The sequence below is a fragment of the Augochlora pura genome, chromosome 4 (genome assembly GCF_028453695.1).
Source record: "Augochlora pura isolate Apur16 chromosome 4, APUR_v2.2.1, whole genome shotgun sequence".
In the NCBI taxonomy this organism is placed as follows: Eukaryota; Metazoa; Arthropoda; class Insecta; order Hymenoptera; family Halictidae; genus Augochlora; species Augochlora pura.
This window is the reverse complement of record NC_135775.1, coordinates 2,550,782-2,577,423: the sequence shown is the minus strand read 5'-3', so window position 1 is coordinate 2,577,423 and position 26,642 is coordinate 2,550,782. Positions and strand designations below refer to the sequence as shown.

Below are 26,642 nucleotides of genomic sequence, written 5' to 3'. Positions count from 1 at the left end.
GTCGCCTCGTTCTCGCCCTGCTCCGAAGAGAGATCCCCGGGACGAGGATCGCGCGACGTATTTCCAACCGAACCAGCTTCTTCCCTCCTCCTTTTTTTGCCAAGCGACTTCTGACTTTTGCTGCCTCTTTCGCCTCTTCTTCTTCTTCTTCTCCTTCTTCTTCTTCTTATAACAAACAACTCGTTCCTTCTTTTGATTCTTTCTTTCTTTCCAGTTTCTCTACTTTTTTTCACGGCGAGTCATCGGTCAGCCGCGAAGCAACGATCGCTTCTCTACAACGAGGTAGAGACCACGGCGAACTTCTCAAGATAGAGCGATCTCTCTTTCCGTTTCCACTACGGGGAGTTTATTGCTCGCGCGGCTACGACGCAACTTCGATGATCGCCGATGATCGTACGGCGACGACGACGACGACCGTGCCGCGAGACCAGTTTGTAATCGATCGCGTAACGCGACTGCTTTTGTAACGCGATTGCGGAGGTGCCGGCAATCCGAGGCGAGATCAGGATCCACGAGGATTTTGTTGCACATCGCCGATCAAGGTGTGTTGACGAAATTTTATACTTCGTTTATGAAATTTTTAACTGGTTGATTGTCGAGCCTGTTTCGAGGAAAACTGATTACTTTAACAGATTTATTTTTTTTAGGTAACTTTAGCAGAGACTTCACATAAATAAATAATAGTGAGAAAAATATAATAATGAGAGAATAATAATAATAAGTACAGGATAATAATAATAATAATAATAATAATAAGTACAAGATAACAGTAATAATAAGTACAGGATCCGCAATAAAACCAGCTCGCAGAAGTTACAAGCACCGAAAGCATAAAAAATCTAAAAAGAATATTTAATGAAGCGACGATACAGGGCGATAAATTTTAACCGACGACGTCCAGGAAAATAGGTGTTTCGTTCCGGTTCCATCCGGTTGGAGGCTCGCGAGACGGAACTCGGCGCGGGGGATCGTAAAGTTCGCGGCAATATGGAACCAATAAAATCTTGTCGAAACGTCGTGAGATCCCTAAAACGCCCACACCGTAATCAAACGTTTCCACGTTTCTATCGACTGTTCGCCGTTCGATGGACAGTCCGTTGATCCGCGACATTTACGCCAGTCCTTACCGTCGCATTTTTCCCCGTTATCGTCCGCGGACGGCTTCGAGAAGAATAGCAGAATATATTGTTGTAACGCTTGTCACGCGCACACATATACGCATTCCATTTATTATTATAATTTTTTCGCCTCCCTACCGAAATGATCATTACCATTATTACACGAAAATACTTGTTTCGCGAAAGCCTCGATGTCGAATCATTTCCGGAACGATTGGTTCGCGGTCCGCGCGAAACCGAGTCTCGGAGTCGTTCGATGATCGAGAACGCCTTCTCGCGGGCAACCGTGCGAACGGCTTTCTCCGTGGTATAAAAAAAAGAAATTGCATCGACCGCCACCGCCGATGCGCGCTCTTCGCGAACGTTTAACGACAGGTCTTTAAAAGCAACGGTGCCTAGTAGAAACAGAGGCGGCCCCGCGCGGCAACCATAATCGCGCCTCGCGCAACGGAAGCGCTGATGCGATCCGTTCGAACGATTCCGCCATCGGTGAATTCGAAACGTTCATTCTTGCGTAATGATCCTAGCCGTGCGACGATCACGGGGGATGGAACGTAGCCTTTTGTCGAGTGCTTCGACACGATGACGTCGACTCGGTTCGACTATTATTTCAATCACCTACTAATAACAGAAGACGGACGGTGTTATGTAAAGCGGGTTGTTACGTCACGAGAAAAAGAGACGGATCTATCATTATTTCGGCCATGGCGCTTTCCATGGCGTTTGATGAAGATTGAAAATTAACGATGATAGAATTAGGATCGATTTTAAATTGTTATTAATTCTGTTGATTGTGTTATTGTATATTTAGTATTATTTCGCGTGAAGTGTGGTTTATGGATTCAGAATTTAAATGTAGTAAGAAATAATTTCATTTAGCATTTTAATATTCGATATTAAATTAATTTGGGTATCAATTATACTCCCACATGTTCAATACAATTTTACATAAACCACGCTTCACCAAACCTTCAAGTCTAACAAGAAACAATTAAATTCAAACTATCAACTCCGCGTATTAAAAAATTCGAACATCGACGGCCATCGATAGCTTTATACTTAAATAATTACGTCTGCGAGTAGAATCATCGTAACGAATCGCCTACCGATAACAGAGAACAGATACGTTTTATAAAACATATTAGTCATCGACAGTCGCGTCGATAGCGATCGTCAGTAATCGACGGTCATCGATAGTCACCGACGATCATCGATATAACTTCTGTGAAGCATCTATTTCACCGCGTTCCGGACAATCGCTTGCGAGCGCGTCGTACCATTTCGTCGCGACGCGTTCCGCAAAACGTGGCCCCGACAATGACGACGAAGAAAGATGATCCCGTAGGATACAGATGTCGAGCGAAACGGTTCGGTGGCCGATCGCGCAGCCGGGGAGGAGAGGGGGAGGCGGCGCGGGGGCGACGTCGAGGGCGAAAAGGTTGAACGATGCGACCTACCGCGCGGTGATCGCGCGCCCGACTATTTTTCACGCGTTCGTCCGATATTAATGGCGCGTACGAGTCGCGTCGGCGACGGGGGCGGCCGCGACGAGGACAAGCGCGAGTACGCGCCGGCCTGCTCGTTGGGAAGAAGAAGGCGTCGGGGATCGGATCCGGACGGTCCCCGCGCGCGTCGCTACTTACTGATATTTATTGCGGCCAGAAATGTGTACGGGCCGCCATAAATCTCCGCATTCACACGAAGTTCCTAATTTACATATTCTCCAGCGCGACTCCTTCTCCCCTTTCTCTGTCTTTCCTCGGCCCGCTCTTCATCCCTCCGCCTCTCCCCCCATTCAGCCACCTCTTCCGGCTGTTACTCGGGTGCTATTCGGCGACGCTCCGTTCCCGTCTAGCAGCGCGTCGACACGGAATTCTCTGTTGCCCGCGATGCCCCATCGGCTACCGTTCCCGCTCCAGATGGCCGAACCCTCTCGGCCCGGATCTCTCCTATGCGAAGGGACCCTCGCGGACCATGCATCTTAAGGACGGAACGAAGAACGACGCGATTTCAACAAATTTCGGCTAACCCTTCTCGCGCTACTTTGTCCATCGTGACTTCGAGTTCTCGTTCCAGGAGCTAGCTCCTTTGTCAACCGCTACTCGTCGTTCTTTTTTTTAAACCAATAGACGTAGCGATCAGCTTATCGACTATGATTTACAGTCAACTAATCTATAAAAAGGCTTCTGGAAGTTCTCGAAGCGTGTGCCTGGCATCCTCTGAATATTTATAGCGAACCGAGCAAGGACTTTGACAGCAGTGACAGCGAGAACTGTGTACGTGAAGTAGATCGTGTGTTCGATAAAATCGAGGATGACACGAATTAGCTTGTTAACGATGTCGCGGAAAGAATGCAAATGGAGTGGCCGATAGGGAGAGTGAAATGTATTTTTGCGGTGGGTGTGAAGGAACGAGGAAACTTTGTAGTAGTTGTGAGGAGAATAATTTTAATAATTTTCGTACATTTCGATTAGAATTCGAGGATTGCGTAGTTTGGTTAAACAGAAAAATATCTGGAAAAATATATTTAATAATCAAGGTTATGTTGAAAATATATTTAATAGTCAATTCAAAAAAATTGTTAAAAATAGCAGAGATAATTCACAAAAGGTTAAATCTTCAATAGCACTTTGGCGTATTGAAACACCCTAAAAACGTCTTAAAAACGTCCTGTCTTACAAATAAAGACGTCTTTTAAATCTAAAATATAGAATTACAGTTTTTCTTGATTTTTTAAATCAGTCTTTATGTTTTAACTCCTTTAAAAGTTTGGCTCGTTGCGATATTTAGACTCCTTTGAACGTTCAAACTGGCTTGGATATTCGCCCTCGTTAGGCTCGCAAGAATCGCCGCCGAATCCTCCGTTTTCGACGGCGATCCCGTCGGCCGCGAGCGCCAGCCTCGCAAACTGCTTCTTAATGGAGCATTAACCTTTGCCGGGGCCCTCGGACCAGCTCTTTCGGTTGCAATTAAGGTATCGATCGTAACTCCGCGACGGGAACGGCGCTCGATTCCCCCGGTCGCGTCGGCTGACGGATTCGAGACGGCGCGCGGACGATCGGCGTGGAATCCGAGCAGGGCATCCGCAACAATTACGGCCGACGGACATCTGTCGCCGGATTTCATTAAAATCGTTTCCGTGATGTCCTCCGCTTCACGACTCGTCTGGCCCCGAAACGCAACCACCCCGTCGCTCATTCATTATTCATCCGCCACTGCGATCGGCGGCTGCGGCGACGCGCCGCCACGCTCGTCCGACATTAAGATTTATCAGACCGAAATCAATAAATGGAACTTCTGCGAACGGGTTCGCGGAACGTCAGCCTCCGCGCGCAAGTATTTCCGGACGATGTTTCGACCGATGGTGGAACAAAGCAGGAATGGAATTATAATAGTCCGAATGCTATAATAATGTTGCTCTTGTTAGTTAATAATAAATGATCGAGGTGGTAAAATGGCTGACTGCGTTGCGTTGTAAAATTGGGATCATGCGATTTATTTAGATTTTGTAAAATAGATATAGAAATTATAATCACGCTTCACACGCGAAGCGTGTTTAAAATTTGCTATAATAAGAAAATATGCTAACATTTTAATCATCTCCAAATCAGTATAAATCTCAAATAAATATAAATTTAATTCGAATCACTATCAAAGGTATATCATATTCAAGGCTTGATTAAAATTCTAGCTATTTTAATATTAACATTTTCAACTATTCTGAAAAGCGGCGAATTATAGTGGAAGACATTTGACCTAACCTAAATAGTTTCAGAAAATTCGAGCGTGCCGGAGCGCTCGATAATATTCAAGTATGCAAATTGAAATCGAAAAGTCCAGTTGCGCGACGTCGACCACATTTTCAACATTCTTTCCCCGATATTTTATAATGTTTTAATAGGTCCCGGTAAGTGGCAAATTGCTGGGCGAGACATTTTCGCCATGGAAATTATTGAAGGCTGATCAATTTTTAATCGTCGCCGCCGTATAGAATATGACACGACGAGGGGTTCTACTTGGCGATAGAGACATTCGCGTGCGATGTTGCGAAACTCGAAACAAGTTTTCTGGAACTGATTTCTTGGCGTTTTATTTACCAGAAGTTATTTTTAGTTGGCGGAGACTTTTTGCTGATTTCTTTGAACTTTTTAATTTGTTTTCTTTTAAATTATAATGTCGAAGGGAGAAGGAATAAAATGGAAATAAAACAAGCTAAAATATATTAAATAAAATCGCAATGAATCAAGCTAAAACAAATTAAATCAAATCAAAATAAAACAAGCTAAAATATATTAAATAAAATCACAATGAAACAAGCTAAAACAAATCAAATCAAATCAAGATAAAACAGTCTAAAATAAATAAAATCGAATCAAGTCGAACCAAAGTAAATCGAAGTAAATTCAATTAAATTCAACTGAGATAAATTAAAATAAATTAGCTTAAATCGAATCGAATGAGATCAGCGATTCTATGTGATTCTATGATGATTTTGCAGATATAAGGTCGCAGTTGTCCAGGAAAACGCATCCGAAACGCGATCGGCCGTGCAAGACCGCGACGATACAGAGAAAAGAGAGGCGTCAGCTCGGCCGTGCGCGTCGCGCCGCGTCGATAGTGGGGGTGGCTGCGGCGGCCGCGGTGGTGATGGCAGTGGCGGGTGGAGCGTCTTCCCCGAGAGCCTCGTAAAATGGAAATCAATTACATCTACGCTTAACCACTTAAACTGGTTTCGCCACGGTCCTAAAGCCCGTTTACTCGTTGCGTGGGGATGAGCAACGCGTATGGTCGGTACGCGAAGGGAATCCGGACGGACCGTGCGGCTCGGCGAACGAGCAGCACCGACGAGGCCGGACGAGGGTTCTTTCCCCTCGGCGGGACGAGGACGGAGCCGCGCGAGCGAGGCGACGGCCGACGGGAGCGAGGAGGATAGAAAAAGTAAGAGAGAGAGAGAAGGAAAGAGAGAAGAGAAGAGGGAAGGAAAGAGAGAAAGATAGAGAGAGAGAGAGAGAGAAAGCAGCCGGTGAACAGCGCTAGAGGCCTCATCTCCTCCCATTCTTTAGCTCCCTCTTCCACCTCCTGCTTCTCCTCCTCCTCCTACCGCTCGTTCGCCTTCTTCTCCTGCCGTACCGTCCCTCTCCTCGTGTTTTCGCTCTCCTCTGCTTCTCTACGTCGGTTTGCGGCTCGCCGCAGATCATTCGTATCAACATAATTACAAGCTCGGGAGCCGCCTCTCTGTTTCTCTCACCTCGCTCCACCCATCACGACGTAACACACGATCGCTTTCGCGCCCCGGTGAAACCTTCCTCCTTCTCTTCCGACCGCCGCGCCGTTCTCCATCGTACCTCTCTCTCTCTCTCTCTCTCTCTGAACGTTTCTCCTGCTCGCCGGCCTCCTCTTCTTTTGCTTCTTATCTTCCTGGTTGGACGCGGTGATTCCGACGCGGCCGGATACACGATACACTTCGTGTCCACCAACGATCCCGAGATACCGACGAATTATCGTGTACTCGTTCGATTATAACCGAGACGAAAACTTACTTTCCCACGGGACGATGCCCGCGCTGCGATCTCGATAACGCGTCTCTCTCTCTGTTTTTCCCTTTTTTACTGTCTTACTCTCTTTCTATCTATCTATATATATTTATTTATATTTATCTGTATATCTGACGCGCTTTCTCTCTGTATTTTTCCAGGTGGATAACAGAGAAAAGGTGGGTCTCCGCGGAGCAGCACCGTGCCATACCGTGTGCCCGCGTGAACCCCGTGCTTCCGGGCAGAGATCTCCGGCGGCGCGAGGGGTCGCGAGTCCCGGGGCCCCCGGTGGAACGAACCGGCCTCAAACTGGCTGCATCGAAAAATAATTGCTCGTTGACAGGCCGTGAAATGAATTTATTTAATTTCAGATAGGTATAACAGAATTACACGGCAGTTGAAGGTGCGATGAAGCCTGGGCCTGGCGTGACGAGCCACTCGATGAGATGCGGAGGCAAGTCCAGTCGCCTCGGGAAACACGAGGGAGCGCGCGGACCGCGCGTCCACGTCTCTCGGCGGCCTCTTCGTTCTCCTTCGTCTTTGAAACCGGTGCCGAGAGGTTCGCTCTGCTCGTCGTCGCCGGGGCATCGCGCGTTCACGTCCGGGACTCTTCCTCTCGGCGCGCGCGCGCGTGCGCCCGTCTTCCTGGGAACATCGCCGGGACTACTCGGTGGGAGAATGTGATCGGAGCAACGAGAGACGTTAATGAAAATTCATTTATTTTCATCCGTGCTACATCGAGAACACGGCGTTGACACTATACGCTACCATAAAAGATTTTATGTACAAATTCCGGCGTCTCGAGGGCGCGTTAATACTATCGTGGTATATGTTACAGCTAGACTCACCCCTCTCTGTCACTCTCATTCGTTCGCTCACTTATTTCTTTTCTCACTCTCTCATTTCTTTTATCATTCTCTCATTTATTTTCTCACTTCTTTCATTTACTTTCTCTTTTTTCATCACTTTCACTCTCTCTCTCTCTCGCTCTCATTCGCTCACACTCTCTTTTATAATACAAATTGACCACGAGAGGCCGTTCGCGGTACAACGTCGATTCCATCTAATTCGCGCAAACATTTCGATTATGTACATGAACCCTCGAGTTCGACAGAGGTCGGAGGTGTGACTCTCTCTCCCTCTTTGATCAGAGACTCGGGACAGAAACACGTCTACGGTTACATTACGCGGGACACAGAGAGCGAACAAGTACGGGCCATTTCCCTACGACAGGGGTGCGCGGGTAGCCGAGATTTCGGGTGCCGGAATATCGAGACGGGTTTGATCGAGATTTAAAGCTTTTGGGTATTCGAAGTTGAATCGAGAGCAGAACATTTTTTAATGGCGATAAGAAGTCGGAACGTCTCACCCTCTAAAATGAAAGTCTCTAAGACGATATATTTTCGATATTAAAATAATGATATAAGATATTATAATTTAGATATTATAATTCGAGACTCTATTTATTAACTCGTCTTATTTTCTATTAACATCATTAATTTTCCAGGTACCCTTTCGAGGCCCGAATCGGACCCTAAGAGAACACCCGGCCCGATTTCAACCCGACGTCTCGGATACCCACGCACCTCCACCCTACGACTAAACTTACGAGTAAAGTTCGACGGAGAGCGTCGAGCGCGCGGCGACGAGATGCTCGCCGAGGAATTAAATTAGGTGGCCGAGGTCGGAGCCACGGATTCGATGCCTGGGCATCTCCAAATCGACGCTCTCGCGGAATTCTTTGGCTGGGCCGCGTCCTCCGCGCGTCACAGTAGTCTGGAAATCGTGGCTACCGCGTTAGAAATCATTTCAGCGGCGTCGCAAGGTTTTAGGATAGGCAACCCCCTGGCAGAAAGCGTTGGAACACTTTATGGAACACGTAGATATTTTTTGGAACACGTAGATATTTTTTGGAACGCGTCGACTTTTCCAAACTCCACTTAAATAACACCAAATGACCGGTACTTAGTTTTTAAACATTTTTGGTTCATCGTGTAACGATTAAAATATTTGTTAATGTTTTTCTGTATTACCAAAAATTCTAAAAGAAATGCGAAGCAAGTCATTAGTAGTTAAAACATTGTTAAAACACATCAACTACGCGTGCGAGCTCCTGCAAAACCGTCTCGGATTTAACAGTGTAGATTTGCGAGTAGAAAGAGTCGACTTTCGGCCAGGGTTTACCGGTTGCCAGACTACCGCGCGCGGTTACGGGACAGGCGACAGACGACGGGACGAGGTACGGCCGCGTTATCAGCGGCGAATCGAGAGGGTGCGCTAATTGGGGGTGGTCGGACGAGTCCTCATCGGCGGAGGCGTGCTCGCCGGTGGCGGATACGGCGTGTACCTGAGGGTGGGAGCCGCTGCGGTCGGCGGCGAGGATCTCCGCGAGATCATCGCGACGGGCGGCGGCTGCCAGGGCCAGGGAAGGGCCGCCGGGTAGGGAAAGGGCGCGGTGGCCGCGACGGCGGGGTACGGCGAGGAGGCGCCCGTCGCCGGCCTGGTCCCGGGGTGCGTCTGTCCCACGGTCCCGTATAGCAGAGCCGTCGACGGCGTCATCCACGGCGGCAGAGCGTGCGCCGGGCTCTCGTGCTGCGACTGCTGCTGTTGATGTTGCTGCGACGCCGACTGCTGATGGTGGTGCTGCTGATGATGCGGATGATGCTGCTGTTGTTGCGCGCCAAGGGCTGCCGCCGCTGCGGCCGCAGCAGCCGCGGCAGCGGCCGCCGCCGGCGACGACATCGCGAGGTGCTCGTACAGCCGCACCGGGGCCACGCCGCACCTCACCAGCTGCTGCTCCATCAGCTCCATAGGGTCCCTGGAATGACCAAACAGAGTCCAAACGATTAGCTAGGATCCCGAAAATATGTCTAATTAATCAGTTAGCTGCGTCGATATATTTAGAAGATAAATCTTGTTATGCATTTTATCAATTATACTGAGAGTAGTTTTCTTGGTAATTGGTGTAGAATCATCCTAAAGCGTGCGAAATTTATGAATATGTTACTATAAGCATTTTCACATAAGTCGTAGGAGAAGTATATTTATTATAAGATCTAAAATTGTCATTTCCTTGTGACGTGTATACATGTCGCACGCAGCTAACAGGTTAACGCAGTCCTTTTAAAGAGTCACTTTACGAATAAAAAGTTCTTGTTTAAAAAGCCTTTTTTTGAAGACAGAAGAAAAAGCGTTTCCTCGCGGACGACTCCGGGTACGTCCGGTCCTGTCGGCTGACCCGGCGCGCGCGCGCTCTACCGAGAGCTGCTTAATTAGGGTTAATTAGAAAGGATTATGCGTCGGAGAGGCCAGCAGTCGGCCGCTATTGGCAGGAGCGATGCTAACGAGCGAATTATTGGCTGGTCGCCGGTGAACGCGGCGCGGAGAGGCGCGCCGTTCGCGTGATACCGGCGATAATTAATGGCCGGCGGTATCACCGCGATGCGGCGCGGACACGTTGCACCGTCATTTCCTACTTTCGTGATTACGCGCGGGAGTGGTGCGTAAACACTGTGCGATTATCGGCGCGGACCATCTCGATTATTAAGACTTCATTGTCGAACAGACGAGGAGGAGGACGAGGGAGGAAGTGGAGGGAGGAGGCAGAGGAATAAGTCGGTGACGGGGCGAGGACGATCTCCCAGTCACGGAGACTGGGCCCACATTTGCGTTTGTTCTGCTAGCGTGTGCGTGCGTGTCCGATTGCTCGCGTGTGCGGTGTGTATGTCCAATTGGCTCGCGTGTGTGTCCAATTGCTCGCGTGTGTGTGCGTGCGTGCGCGAGGACGCGCCGAGAGACTCCTCGAAATAGGAGCTCCTCGGTTTCTGCTCGTCTGTCGCGGCGGGCTACGGGGCCCGAGCCCGGCCCGATCCCACCCGCGTCGCTCCTCCGAGAAAGCGATCTCGATGCGAGGACGCAGTTCGGTAGTCCCTGAGCAGCCGAGTCAAGTGGTCGAAAGAAAACCTGACACCGCGGCGGCGCTCCCCGGATAATTTCACCACGGACCGGCCAACGATGATACCGCCTATCGATCATCCGGTTCCTCGAAAGCTCCCCCGAGAGACTACTACGGAGATTCTCTTTCGCTTTGTTCGCCGATCAACGAGCTACTTCAGGCTCCCCGCGAACTCGAGACCTACGGTGCCTGTTGCCGGTCACTTGTCACCCTGTCTCTCTACCGTGGAAATCGACCATGCTTGTTCTTTCGACGCGGTTTTCACGTCGTCGATTCGGGATCTTGGCGACGACTAGGTCAGTCGGTACGTTGTTTATGGAAAGTTTGATCGTTGGTGATTTCCAGCGACAACGAGGTTAGTTGAAGATATTGATAAATAGATTTTTATCTAATCGTTAATTCTGGAAATATTATGTGTTTCTAAAATTGGATATTTTTCAGACTTCACTGTTCCCCTCTGTCTGGACGTGTAGACTATCTAGGAGATAGAAGACTATCATCTGTGCACTAAATATTAAGAAATAAAGTGTTCATAGAGAGAGACAGAGAGCCACGGATGAAAAGTACTCCATGAAAGATTGAAAACGAGACTGCGAGTTCGTCATAAATTACAATAGTAATTCCCTGTAAGTTACAATCCACAATCAAGCTTGCCATCTTATTCAACCTCTCGCAACAGACGAACATCGACCGTCGATCCTGACGAGTTCAAAGGTCAAAAAGTGGGAGTCCAAAAATTCCGCCTAAAGCTCGAGGGACAAGAAACAAAGCAAGCTAGAGTAACACTGAACACGAGAAGCCACGTTTCTATGTGCGCTAACAAACCTAGACGAGGACCGGGGGTCTGGATGGTAACGCGACACCGAGGGCCCGGAGAACTCGAAGGCGACTCTCGTCTGGAACAGTTCTTCCCTGCGCGGGGACCCAGAAAGGGACCGACCGAATATCAATTACGCGGCTTCTGTTCCGTGGCGTTCGAGTCTCTTTTGGGGTAACTCCGGCAGGGCAGAAGGGAAGGCGGAAGAAAGGAAGGAAGGAAGGAAGGGAGGAAGATCCCGACGGCGCGCGGAGGGTTCTCCTCAGAAACGAGCCCCGGCTGAAAGAGTCGAGGGATTAGGGGAGGGGAGAGAGAGAGAGAGAGAGAGAGGGCCCCGGGCTAATCGCCCCGTTCGTTCCCTCGAACGTGCCGGACCACACACCGTCGCGCCGCGTCCACGGCCATTTCTCTTCTCGTTCTTCTAAAATATCGCTGTCAAACCCCCGAACTCTATTAGTCGACGCGCACAGGCGTCGATTACCATGCGGCGCGGCGCGCACTCATCGGAGACGCCGATTTTAGGCTGTTTGTCCACGGAGGGGCATCGAAGACGCGACCACGCTCGCTAAGCATTTGCGCAGTCGATGCAACAATAAATTAAAAATAGTAGAATTTAGCTGTACATGCAAGTAAATCAAATTGAATAAAATCTATTGAAATGAAATAAAATTAAATAGAATGAAATAAAGTGAAATAAAATCAACTAAAATCAAATAGAATGAAATAAATTGAAATAAAGTGAGGTCAAATGAAATAAAATTAAATCAAATCAAATAGAATGAATTAAACTGAAGGAAAGTGAAATAAAATGAAATAAAATCAAAGAAAATTAAATGGAATTGAATAAAGCTAACCAAAATTAAATTAACGTTAACTTAGTCTTATCTCGGTGTTAATTTACTGTAGATATTACTATGAAATTAATATTAAATCAGCGCTAACTTGCTATAGAATTACACATTAAATTAATATTAAATTATCATTGCGGCAATTGCAATAGCTTTAATTTCATAATTAATATTTTCTCTCGCGTTTCAGATGGCTGTATTTGAACCTCGTGCGTCGCTGCAGCGAACTTTGGAAGCGTAACAACAACTTCGTCGAGCGAAGAATCTCTCCAAGATCGAAACGAGATGAAACGATGCGAATTTCACTTCGTGTACGCGAAACGGAAATGACGAAGCACACCGGCTCCGGTCCAGTCTCTGCACACACGCTAACCCTTTGCCGGCCGGCCGGCCGGACGGGCGATTCACGACGCGGCCTGCCGACCTTGAATTATATCCTTAATGTTTTAATAAAGCTTCCTTATGTACAGACAATAAAAGCCCTAATTGCAGCGCCCGCGGCTGCCCGGCTATTACTATTCGCGGCGCGTCGGCCAATTCCGTAATCGTTGCAACAACCGATAAATATTTCTCGTCGATCCGACGAGAACCCGGAGAGCCGGTGCGCGGCGTTTCCTCTCTCGTAACGCCGCGGTTACGCTCGATAAGTTGTAATTACGGGCGAAGGCGCGCGTCCGTGGCGCGACGTCTCCTCCAGGGCCTTATAGTTTATTGTTGTTAGCCGTTTAGGTTAGGTCTTGAGGCATCGCGAAATGCAGCGAAAAGCGCGCCTCCGTTAAAAAATTCGGTCGAGATGCAATTCTCAAAATTGTAAATATATATTACATGTGTTTAATCTTTTATGTCTTGTCCAAGTCGACTTAAATTTATATTATAGATATTAGATATTATATTATAGATTATAAACCGCGACCATATCTTTTAGAAAATGCGCCACTCGCTTATCTTACTAAGGGTCGATCGCGCGGGGACAAAAGCTCGCGTGTCCGGCCAATTTTCCCGAGCGATGCGGCCGGCCGTGCGGAATCGCCGAGACGCAGCGGAGCAACAATGCGTTCGCGTGGCCCCGCGTTCCGTCTTGGCGCACCACCGACCATAAACGACTCGATGCAGCTCGACACACGACTTATGAATTCAAAGTCGCGACCGGCCGAAGGACCTCGGAAACGGAGCTCGCGGTTCTTGCATGCGCTTCTCACGCGAGCTTTCTCGCGATTAGCGACGCGAGCGCGCGCGTTCCGCTCCGAGTAATAGAATCGCGGCGGCGACCGTTTCCGTCGTCGCTCGGCCACTGCTTCTTCTTTCGCCGGCGCTCCAACGGTCAGAGAAGAAAATGATTGATCTCGTTAGAAAAACCGGAAACGGTGATTCACCGTTAGGGAAACCGCGGGTCGCGTTGGATGTTTGTTTCGCGGTCGCGTTTTGCGCCACGCTGGTGCATGTAAATAGGGACGAAGGAATGCCGTGTCGTTGCGCTGAATTAATACTCCTAACTGAAGGGTCAATACGCTTTGCGAATGGCGTCATTGAAAATTGTTATATCATTTCGAAAATAATTTTGACGAAATAGAAAGGAATGGAGAGGACAGGGAAGAAAAGAGAGGGAGAGGAGAATTCCGCTTTCGATTTCACGTAAAACGGGTCTGCGGTTGGACGTAGCTAGAGCGATATTAGCGCGGAGGGGATTCCATCGAACGGGGGAGCCTGTTATTCTCCGCCTCCCCCGAGGCTGACACAGGGCATTAGGTAAGTGGTAGATAATAATAGGTTACACCCCACCGATGGCCGAAGGTAGTTCATCGAGCGACGCGGCTTCGGTGGATCCGCAGCGCGCCCGGTTCCCTAAACCCCGCGTAGCGTGCGCGAAATCGACGAGACTGTCCGTAGACCTAGAAACGTTTCTGCGATCCGTGCTTCGAGAACTATTGTCTAATAGTTCTTCGTCTGAGAACGATGAGAGGGAGACGATGAAACGATGACGATGAGAAGAAATTGGTGAAACGAGAACGATCATGATGAGACGAAGACGATGAAGACAAAACGATGAGAAGAAAACCATGAAACGAAGACGATGAGAAGAAAACCATGAAACGAAGACGATGAAGACAAAACGATAAAGCGAAGACGATGAAGACAAAACGATGAGACCAAGGCGATGAAGACAAAATGATAAAGCGAAGACGATGAGAAGAAAACCATGAAACGAAGACGATGAAGACAAAACGATAAAGCGAAGACAATGATGATGATACGATGAAACGGAGACGATGAGAAGAAAACGGCGAAACGAGAACGAAGACGATGAGAAGAAAACGACGACACGAAGCACGATAAAATAAAAATATTGAAATAAAGAAAGGTGGAAAAAGGTGAAAAGATTGAAATAAAGAAGAAATAAAGAAAGGGTGGAAGGAAGGAAGGAAAGAAGAACGTAAGGAAGAAAGGAAAGAGAGAATGAAGAAGGGAAAGAAAGAATAAAAAAAGAATAGAAAGAATAAAAAAAGGAAAGACAGAATAAAAAAAACAAAGAAAGAATGGAGAAAGGGAAGAAAGAATGAAGAAAGGGAAGAAAGATCGAAGGAAGAAAGGAAGAAAGGATGAAATGAAAGAAGGGGAAGAAGCTAGGAAAGAAGAAAGGAGGAAAGAATGAAACGAAAGAAGAGAGGAAGGTAGAAAGGAAGGAAGGAAGGGCCGGCAAAGGGAGCGAGGCGAACGAAGAACGGCCGAAAGGGGAGATAAAGGGGAGGAAGGAGAAAGAGCGAGTATAACAGTGAAGAAATTAATAGCCATAAAATATGAATAGAAATTAGCAGGTTCGGGGTGGCGTGACGCGTTTGCTCGCTCATTTCCTTTCGGCGCGTTGAAAAACAACAAAACAACACAAAATACGGTCGAGCCTGTAATTTACCCGGCTGCCGCCTAGCAGGCCGACGCGCGATCGAGAGAGCCGCCTCTCTCTCTCCCTCTCTCCCTCTCTGTGTATGCGGCCTCTCGCACACCTCAGGACCGGATCGTTTCGGGCCGCGTGCACGTGTGCAAGCGAGTTGCAAGCGGTGCAAAGCCGACGCGTACGGCGAGTAGCGAGCCGGTGTGAGTGGCCTCTCTTCGAAGCCGAGCTGACGATCTTTCGATGTCGACTCGAGCGGACTTCTCGCGAGCCATCATCGTCGTCGCACGGTAGGTATGGAAGGTAATGATCCGGTAATGACCCTGACGCGTCGGGATAGCCGGCGTCGACGCACCAGTGCGCGTCCGGCGTATCTCCCCAGCTCTCTCACCCCCTAAGATGAACACCTAAACGGAGCTTGGACTCTAGCCGACGATAAACCCTTGCCAAGTCGGAAAGTCGGAGGAGCCATACACGCGCGCGGCTCGAGCTTTGTTTTCGCGTTTTAACCCTTTCGGTACGAGCGCCGGATATATCCGTGCGACGACATTTTTTCTTTAAAAACACTGTTTTTGTTCTTATTCAACGCTTAGGACAATCTTTATGTAAAGGACTGACTGTGTACGCCTTAGCCATTCCGCCAACCGATCGCGTTGGACTGACCGTGCGCGAATTTTCGGCGCATCGCCTCGCACGGCGAGAGCGTCGCGGCGGGCAGAGTGCTCGCACCGAAAGGGTTAAACGCGAGCCGCGCCGCCGGTTATTAGCCTCCCCCGGCACCGTTCCCGATGCCTCGGCGACGAAGGTTTCGTCCATTCGGCGCTGTCCTCCGTCGATCCGTCGCGGCTAATGGCCCGAAGATCGGGCCGACTTTCGGTGCCGATGTCCGCGAAACCGAGAAACGGATCGGCCGAGCACGATGCCCGTGATGGACCAAGAGAAATCGAAGGAGAGAGAGAGAGAGATCGAAAGAGAAAAAGAGATCGAGAGAGAGAGAGGGAGAGGGAGAGGGAGCAAGGAGGAGAGGACGGTGGGCCAGCGAGGGGGAAACGAGGAAGAAGACGGCCGGAGCGGCAACGGTAATGACAGGCCGTCCGCTCTCGAAGCTAATATAGATGAATGCCCTGCCCTCCTTGCCCTCCGGTCTCCGGTCTCCGGTCTCCGCTGGCTCCGGAGCGGAGGGAACAACGTGAAATCGCTCCCTTTCCCCGTCGCCTTTGCGCATCGGCATGTCTTTCACCATCCGTCTCTCTTTCTCTCATCATTTCTCTCTTTCTCTCCTCGTCTCACTTTTTTCCTTTCTCTCTCAACGAGTTGTATTTTCAACCATTTCGAACGTTTTGTCTCCCGACAGCCGAGAATGCGGGATCCCTGCGAGCAGTTTCGAGCCGCGGCCGCGAGGCTCTCTCTGTTTCCGCGCGTGCGTTTCCGTCCCGCTGGACCACGCGATCCTCTCTGGAATCGTTGTACGCGTATCTCTGAAGAGAGGATCGGTACGCAGACCTCTCTCTCTCTCTCTCTCTCTCTCTTTCTTCTTTCTTTTTCTCGCTCTTTTTCTCGCCGCGATCCATTCCTCGGGAGCACACGCCCGTGCACAGCCGACTTCTCTCGTCGAGGCAATTTCGAGTTTCTCGCGGCAGCTGACCGTAAATTTGGAGCCCGCGGAGGGAGGGCGAGTTCTCGGACGGGACTAGAAGGTGAGTCGTCGACGAGGGGGGGAGAAGGGTGGAAGATGGGTAGAAGATGAGAAGAAGAAGAAGAGGGATGAGAAAGAGAGAGAGAGAGAGGGAGAGAGAAAGGCGGCCGCGTTTTTATAAACGGTTCTTAAATTTTCGCAGTTACCGTAATATCTTTATAACAACGATTTCGGGGCTTTTTGCGGGCACGTATGAGAACGCGGACCCGATGATGGTCGGGCGAAAGGGCCCGAAACGGCCGAGGGAAACAGAGAGAGAGAGAGAGAAAGGGAGCAAAGGGGACCGTGTGGCGCGGCGTTGGGGCGCGAGAGAAACGGAGAGAGACAGGCCCCGGCCGTGGTGCAGGAGGAGGAGGAGGAGGAGGAGGGGAGGGAGAGGAAAAAGGGCCGGAGGGGCATCTATCTATCAGCGGCGGCGTGAAGTGGGCGGGAGCATGCGCCGTATTGCCCCGTACGGCCGCTCTCTCATTAACTCCGGACGCCGCCAGAGCCGCATCCGTGCACAGCCGAACACGACTGCCGTAACCGCCAAAGCCGCGCGGCGTTCCCTTCCGTTCCCTTCCGTTCCGCTCCATTCCTCTTAACCGACCGAATCGAACCGTTTTCTTCGATCTTGCACACCCTCTTATCGCGACCGATGCGTTCCGCCGCGACTTCTCGACCTTTGGGCTCCGAGAGCGCGCGCTGCAGCGATCGCCAGCGAAAAAATCTAGTTTTCCGCGCGGGGGATGGACTTTTGATGCAGAACTCTTTTGATGGACTTTTCTGCGTCACTTTCTCTATCTCTCTCTCTTTTTCGCTCTCTTTCTCTCGCTTTGTCTTTTCTTGAAAGAACGAAAGAGAGCTCTCCGTGCTCTCGATGGACGGGGCCCGCTCGACGGAATGACGGGGCAAGATATTTCGTGATCTCGGTTAGGCAGGTGCTGATTTGAGGAGGGTCGTGGTAGACGGGGCCCAGTGATTTCGGAACGATCGTCTTTCCACCAAACTGCCGTGTCATTAAAGTGGTCGATCCGTCGAACAGAAACGCGCGTCGCGCCGATCCGTTAAGAGTCGAATCTCTTCTCCTGGACAAACAACGGCGACCACGCGGCCGGGACCCACCCTATCATCGATCGCGTTCCAATCCTCTCTCTCTCTCTCTTCGTCGTCATCTCCTGTCGGGTTTGGAAAGCTGACGGGCAACACAACACCCCGCCGTGGTGTGTGCGCCACGTCCACGCGGGTTCGACGTTTCACGAAAAACGTTGAAAAGCCCGGTCACGCCCATCGGTTCTCGGAAACGCGGCACTACCAAAACTGTTCGCGCGGGCCGGGGGAACGCATTAGCCGAGGAAAGGACTTTGCGGTTCGACCGAGTTCTCGACACGCCTCCGATTTGCACGTGATTACCGGCGTGCCTCTCTCTCTCCTTTTCTCCTATCCCCCCTCTTTCTCTTCTTGTTCCTTCTTCTCTTTACTCTCCTTATTTTCTTTACTGTGTTTCTTTCTTTATCTATCTCTTTTTCTCTTCCACTCTCTCTCTCTCTTTTCTCTCTGTCTGTATATCACCCTCCCTCTCTCTCTCTCTCTCTCTCTCTCTCTCTCTCACTTCTTTCTTCCTCTCTCATTCTCTCTCTGTAACTCTATTTCTCCCTTTTTAGCTCTCTTTTTTTTTATCTCTGACTTTCTTTGCTATTTACCTCGAAGAAAACCGAAACACGGCACCCTTTAATACAGGTTAGGGTTGCTGCGGTTCAATTAAACCTTCACAGTCGACTGGCGACTCTAAAACATCACTAAAATTGTTCTGCCACATTCTAAAATAATTTTCACATTGACAAAGTATAGTCTGTTTACTTGGTAAAAAGTTTAGTTGAGTCATTTTTGTACGAGTCCATGAAAATCAATTTCGCATGTACCAAACGCACTTTGTCGCATAAAATATAGCATAAAATATATCATAAGCCAGAGAAAATGGTCTCAGAATTACAATTGAAATAGCTTCGAGTGCAAAGGGTTAAAGAATAGCGTGATACTTCAGATTCGACGGCTAAATGATTTTCTAAATAATTTTCGTATGAATAATTCCAGTAGCGAAACCCGTTTAGAATCGAAAAGAAAGTGGGCGCACTCGTATCGAGTAACGCGAGTATCGATACGAGAAGGCATGTTTCAGAAATCAGCAACGCGGTTGATCTATGCGTTCTCGTTATCTATGATACGATCCGATCAGCTTGATAAACCTGTCTTGTAAATTAGATGCCCGTGTCCTTGTTCATCGAGAATCGACTCCGGCTTCGCGTTGATACGTCGGAATCGATTTTTGCGCGGCGACGTTGAAATTAATGCAACGATTTATTATTACTTCTCGGACTCTTTCACTACTGTCTACTGTTAATAACAGTAAATATGATTGGCGACGCGTCGTCACGCGTGCCTATCGCAATCGATGAAATGAAGTATAGATATTTAGAGTAATCGCCGTTTAATATTTCTTTGTGAATTATGTGATGGTTCTAGTTTAACTAAAATTTCTATTCTTTTGTTGAAAATTGCTATCGATAGTATCCAATACTTTTGTTTCAATATTTTTCTTTCAATACTTTTGTTTCAATATTTTTCTTTCAATACTTTTGCTTCGATACTTTTCTTTCAATACTTTTGTTCCGATCCTTTTATTTCAATATTTTCTTTTTCAATACTTTTGTTTCGATACTTTTCTTTCAATACTTTTGTTCCAATACTTTTATTTCAATATTTTCTTTTTCAATACTTTTGTTTCGATGCTTTTCTTTCAATACATTTCTTCCAATACTTTTGCTTCGATATTACGTAAATATCGCCGCTAATCCCTCGACATCAACTACATTGTTCCGACACCCCGCAGCGAGAGATCAAACCACACGATCCCGACGATCCCATAGCATCCCCACGCATAACCGGCGAACGATCCGGCCTTCTTACGGTAATATCGCCGGAGAGCGGGCACTCTCGCGCGCGCGATGGAGCTCGAAATCTGGGCCGCGATAACGACGAGAAGCCCGTCCGACTTTCGGAGCGCGACCGTGCCGGGGAGAGCTCCCGCGGCGGCACTAAAATCTTTTAATTATTGCTCCATTACCGGCGAACAAATTCTTTAATCGCATCGGTCGCACGATCCCGGGGACAGCAGGTGTTGCCGCAGTTGCCCGCTCGTTCTCGGAGCGGAGAAGACGAGAGAGAGAGAGAGAGAGAGTCGGCTCGGGGAGAAAAGAAGACGCTTCGCCTCGCGTATTGCAGCTCGATATCGGTTCCGCGAGGCACTCTCTGTCTGCTAAAGAGAGAGAGAGAGAGAGAGAGAGAGAGCCCGGCAAAAGACGACTTTATTGGGTGGCCGTTATCGATTCTCCGCTCCGCGCCGCTTTAAACCGCCTCGCCGCGTCCAGCGCGGCGGAACAGCGCGCGACGCGATTTGCATAAAACCTTGAGAGAGAGTCGCGCGCGAGATCCGCCGAGAGATCGGCCGATGTAAACGATTTAGTGGGCGTATTCGCACCCGAGCGCGCCGGCCACCGTTCCGGGGCCGCGTTAATTGAAGAGAAACGACCGGGATATAACCGTATCGCGTTGGGACTCTCTTCGCGAGTCTCTCGGCCTGCTGGACCGAGAGGAGAGCGCCCCGCGCGCGCGGATCGGTCCCGCGAGGGCAATCGGTGGCCGCCGACGCCGCTCGATTATTGCCGAGCATCTGCCAGGATTAATGGAAACGTTGCTAATTGGGGCGTTAGTTTGTCGCCGTTAACGGTAATCCGTTGACGCGCGGCGACGCTGTTGCACCGCGCGAGCAACACGCACAGGGGCGAAAGAAAGAAAGAAAGAAAAAAATACTTTTCTGTCACGCGCGTGTGTACCGGGCTCGGTCATAAACGCGGAAGGCGCGGCCTAGCGGCCCCGTAGGGCAGGTGCGTCGTCATTCATGTAGATAGATGATCGCGGATAACTCCCGGGAATCGGCCCCGACTCTCTCTCTCTCTCTCTCTGTGCGCGCACACGCCTGCCCAGGATCAAACGTCGCGCGCGGCCCTCTCTCTCTCTCTCTCTCTCTCTCTTTCCATCAACATTTAGCGTTGTATAAATTTCCACTTTTAACGAGATCTTAGAGATCGCGCGATAATTCGGCCGGCGCTATGATTAAGGTGCCGACGTTATAATGGCGCGTAATGATCCCCTCCGTCCGCTATCCGGCTAGCGTTCGCCTCCGCCCTATCGGCCTCCTATCGGCTTCCCATCGTAGCCCAATGCTCGCAATGATACACCCGCGAAATAAATCGACCAATTTGTTGGGAATCGTTCGCTCGTCGGTGCTCTACCTACCGGTCGAAGTCCGTCAGCCGCGACGAGTCCCGGAAGCCCTTGGCGAACGGGTTGCTGTCGATCTTCAGCTTCGTTATCTGCAACATGATAATAATCCGTCGATTGGCGGCCCTTTGCGCGCGGTGGGGGTAGAGGGGGGCTCAAGATTGTGCTCGACGAAAGATATGAAACGCAGGTATAAATACTACTAAAATTATTAATACAATAATAGAAAATATTAAATACTACTTTTGCTATTCAACAATTTTAGTGTCAAACGTTTTAGTTTTCAGATGGCGTCTTATTTTTCTCTACCTCGAAATAAATTTTTCAAACGTTATTAATAATGTTTTTTCTATTTTGTTACCGTTTTATTTAGTTACACTTGGTGCCGAATTTTGCGACTCGTGAAACAGTTAACAAGCTCTTAACAATTTCTCGAATATAATTAAATTTGATAAAAATTATTTTGAAACGCGGCAATTTTTAGAGGCGTCTCAGCTTGGCCACTCGACAGCAAAGGGTTAAAGTGGCACCGACTGCGAATGGTTAATAACGCGACTATCCTGACTTCGACCGCTCGATAATTTCCGTCTAAATGAAAGATGTAAAATATCCCACTCGACGTTTATTCGGCCACGGATTACTCGGCCGGCAAACCCGCGAGATAGAAATAGAAAGTAAACGCCGCCTCTGGGAGCCGTGTACCCGGGTTATACTATTTATACTTGTGATTTGATATTGTATAATTACTGCTGTATATTGAGATTGCCGTTGTATATTTATGATCCGACGTTTTGCCTGGAACATCTCGAACCGATCTATAGTTCATCCGCCGATAGCATTAAAATGTATGTTACAGAGACCCGGGGTTTCGTGCAGAAAACTGTCCAACAAAAATGAACGGCAACTGTGCGAATATAGCTCTTCGCGTGAATAAATTTATTAGGCAGTACGGCGAATATAATTTTACGCTATGGAGACCGAAGTTATTATGATAATTATATGAGTTATGTGTGGTATTAGGTGGAATGTGTTTTTCTATTTTGAAGAATATTTGCGAGCGACTGTACTGCGTCTAGACGCGGATTTTACGCGTTTGTTAATATAGTAAATTAAAACGACAGAGGCTATGGTGACGTTTTTTGTTTATATAATTTTTTTAATATTTTTCAAACTCTCTGGCACTCTTTTTTAATTATTCTTTCGACTCGCGTGTTCGATGAATTATGGAAATTTATTATGGAAATTTATTATAGAATCAATGATGGATCATTGTCTTTTAATTTTCTTTTCATTAGGCGTCAAAGATGGCCACCCCTTTCTAACCATTTCAGCTATCGAATCGTTTATATCCGTGAACGAATAAATAAATGAATAAATGGATGACTAAATAGATAAATAAATGGAGAAATAAATAACTAAATATATAAATGATTGAATGAAGAAATAAATAAAAGATTGAATAAACGAATGAACAGACTTGCAATGATAAATCGCAACTTAGAACCGCATGAAGGATTCCCGACGCGGTTAAATCGGCAAGGGTTAAGAAAAGATCGTCGAGAAAGGGATCTCCGTTTGTAGAAAGGGATCGTGGTTACTCACCAGCTGATTCTGGTAGGCCGTCACCGCGGTGAAGATCGCCTCGGGGAATATGAAGGTTTTGTGCTCCTCCTTCTGCAGGTCGGTGATGTGCAGGTTGTTGTCGTCGGTTTGTCGACAGCGGACCAAGTGTATCCTCGGCTGGTACCGGTGCATCGAGTTCAGCACGATCTGCGAGAAAAATGACAAGACCGTGAAACGTGAATGCGTCGATCCGTGATTTATACAGTCTTAATTAAGAGTTCCCCACCGACGAGGAACAAGCGGAAGCGTATAAATCGAGTTCGAGTCTCGAACGCTAACAGGCGACGACGGGCAATAAGTCTTCGCGGGCAGAGCAAAAACGGTAATATTAATCGCTTAGGTATACGATTGCGTCGCGTATCATTGCTTTTGTTTAATTGTAGGAAATAAAATAATAGTTTTGTTGGACGATGATTCGAGAGACACGGCGTCGCGTTTCTGTCGATTTTGGGATTAGAAATAGGTTAGGCAGCAGTTCTTTTATTATTATATTATTACTGTTATATTATACAATTGCACTAATACTGCTAATGATAGTAATAATAATATCTAGTAGAAACTAGTAATTTTGAAATAAAAAATAATAAACCATCGCCTAAAGAAAGCTTTGACACTCTCTTACTATTTAACATCGTGCGTGCACATAAATAAATATTAATTTAACAAGATCTGACATCGTGATACGAGAATATAGCAATTTTATATTATCGCCTAATTGTTCTCGCCGCGCCGCGCGCGGCGTCGACGAAAATGTCCCCGTGGCGATATCGAGCATCATCGACGACCATTTTCCGGCGCAGTCGAAGCTCGCCCATCGATTTCCTGTCCGGGACGACGACGTTTCCCGGCCGCGTGAAATCTCGGCCGCGTCGCGGAACACGTAACCCACGAACATAGGCCGGGGATCGCGCGACCCAACAACGTCCGCAGCACCGGCGACGTTTCTCCACGTGACTCGAACAACGACAGCCAACCCCCGCGCGCGACTTTCGTGACGTTCTCGACCGGTTGATTTTCCGACACCGACCCTCGCGGCATCTTTTCCGCGGATCTCGGCTGATCGATAGGCGCACACCTCAGCGGTCTTCCACGGAAATCTAGACTCTCTAGCCGCCGAGACACGGCGATCGATTACCGGTCGCCGTTTCGTGCGAACGCGAGAGAACTGAAGTGTTCGGACGCGAAGCGACAAAAGCGGCGGTGACGCGCGATACTCGTCGGAAACGGAGAGCTTCGACGAAGCAGTGGACCAAGTCGAGAACTCGCGTGACCGGATCCGACGGTGGCTACGATCGAGCATAGACGATTTGCTCGATTTTTAGAGTTTTATTCAAATTATATTTGATTTTTATTCGAATTTTATACGAATTTTGTTCGAATTTTATTTGATTTTTATTCGACTTTTATTCTAGTCTTTTACAATATTTAAACGAGGCGCGAGCCTTGTCTGACAGAATTGAGATGGAAAACGATAACCTAATCAAGGATTTTTTGGTGTATAAAACATCTAATATTTATTACAACCTAATTGCCTAAAAAATTAATGCAATAAAAAATTAATGCAATAAAAAATTAATGCAGTAAAAAATTAATGCATTAAAAATTGCCACGCGTGTCAAATGATAAAAATAGCGTCGAATAATCGGTAAATATCGGCGCCGTGATTCTCGGTGTATGATCAAGCCTGGTGACGATCTACTTGAGCTTATCTCAACACGTCGACCGCCCGTATATGGCCGACGGAATTGTTTGTTCGGATTTGAGCGCGAATTCCCGCGTCGATACGTAAGAAGCCCGAGGAAGTAGTCCCGAATAACCAAGCGCCGTATACTAACAACTTCATCGTCACCTCGTTCGATAAAGCGTTTCAATTTTACATAATTTTATAGGTTACCATCCGCGTTGCCTCAGCGGAGCTCGCTTCTCATTGGTCACTGTTTTTCGTTAAGAAATCGTTAGCTAAAAGGATTGGATTTTTTCTGAAGAAAATGGTATTTCAAACGGCCTTCAAAACACCTCGATTCTTGATAAGAATAAGTTTACTACAACATAATATAGTACATTAAATAAATTACATATTTATAGATGAGAAAAATGGATGAGAAATTCGATACAAGAAATTCTAAGAAAAATAAAAGAATAAGACTGCGATAAAAATCACAAAAATAACCATTTCGTCTAATAATCAGAAAATTAGCAAAGAAACGAAACTGTTGTTTCTCAGAGACATTAAAAAAGCTAAATATCCACCGGCACGATCGCGAAGGATGTAATACCGTGGTAAAAGTGAAACGACCTAGCTAACTCAGCCATAATCTCGTAGATTCGCGCGATTGTTCGCTATGGTCGCGCGCGCGGCCGGTCCACGTAAAGATCTGAATTCCGTGATAATTAGCGAGCGAAGCGAATTAGGCCTCGACCGTTATGATTTGTCGCGTGTCGAGACGCCGGTCGAAGGTGTTTCATTAGGGTTGTTTTTTTTATCGGTCACGGTACCATCGGGCGAAACCGGGCAACGTTATCGAATCTCTCTGTTCGACGGCGGTTATTAAGGTCGAGGATCGTTGGAGAAGTTACGGGCGTGCGCGCGCGCGCGCATCCTTGGGAAAGCGTTATTAAATTGCGATTTTTATTAGCGACAAGATTATCGCTGAAAATATATCTCCGATATCTGGGGACGGGATCGCGCGTTAACACGCTGCCAGACATCCAACGGACACGAATATACTACCGTTGCGCCGTTCCAGAGCGAGAGAGAGAAAAGGAAAGAAAGGGGGAGAACGCGCGCGACGGCCGAATATCGCGTGAAGCGAAACACGCGTCGTTGTCGCGTCGTTCGATAATTAACTAAACGTCTCAATTTTTTGTCGAACACCGCCCCGGACACGAGTCCCGGCAACGTTTAACGAACCGCGCGCGTCCCGGCTCTGGCGCGATCGTGTCCCGCAGCCGTCTCTTGTCTCCTGTCTCGTCTCTGCAGCGACCCGTTCTCTTCCTCTTTAGGACAGGAGTGTTTCCGGCTCTCGCAGAAACCGCTGACCTTGCCGATTAAGAGGCGGCCACGCTTGTCTGGGAACCTTCGAAAAGTCGGGCCGCTTTTATTTCATTTTTCGAGAGGTATGGCGCGATCTTTATCCGGCGCTGCGATGACAGAGACACCTGTTTCGTTTTACCGTGAAACGAATACACTTATATTAATTATGTTAATAATCGCCATTATTACTATCAATTATTATTATTATTATTTTTACTATTACTGTTAATTAGTAACGAATGATTTTGCTATCCTAGTATGTGGATATATAAATTATCGTCACTGTTATAAATTTTAATATATTATCAAAAAAAGTCGACCTGAGAAATTATTACTGTTACTCTTGCAATTATAAACTATTCTAATAATAACTGTTATTATTATTATTATTATTCTTATTATTATTATTAGATAGAAGCAGTTTAGTCCTAGTAATATTGGAGAGCACCGAATAATAGTAATTATTACACTTATTATTATATAAATAGTTATAAATAGTAATAATAATTTCTCTTGACAACTTCTACATTTTCGGCGATGCATTCAAAGTAGCAACGATTATAATTTATTTATTCGCGTGCGAGGGTAGAAAAATCCTGATTATACTATATACTATGTTATTATACTATAGTCGTCGAGATGCGATTATTTCGATCTCGGCGAGTCGTTTAGAATATCGAAGATGCTAGAGAAGCAGCGAACGTTAGAGCAGAAACAATGGTAATGAGAAAAGAAAGCGTGTCAATGTCATGGGAAATATAGTTACGCTTTCGAGCGAACCGGTGGTTAACCTAATAATTAAGAAAGCAA

The 26,642-nt window shown here is 47.6% G+C and overlaps 2 protein-coding genes across 2 annotated transcripts in view; one reads left to right on the top strand and one right to left on the bottom strand.

Moving 5' to 3' along the window:
• The window catches only part of LOC144468314 (cdc42 homolog), a 155,290-nt gene that overhangs the window by 97,589 nt on the left and 31,059 nt on the right, over positions 1-26,642 (top strand). The window lies entirely within an intron of this gene.
• LOC144468312 (uncharacterized) overlaps positions 7,635-26,642 on the bottom strand; it is a 54,050-nt gene continuing 35,042 nt past the window's right edge. Inside the window, exons 4-6 of the mRNA XM_078177709.1 lie at positions 22,778-22,945; positions 21,191-21,267; positions 7,635-9,470 (exon numbers count right to left, since the gene is read on the bottom strand). Coding sequence (XP_078033835.1) covers positions 8,930-9,470; positions 21,191-21,267; positions 22,778-22,945 — 786 coding nt within the window. The 3' untranslated portion in view covers positions 7,635-8,929. The remainder of the gene's footprint in view (positions 9,471-21,190; positions 21,268-22,777; positions 22,946-26,642) is intronic.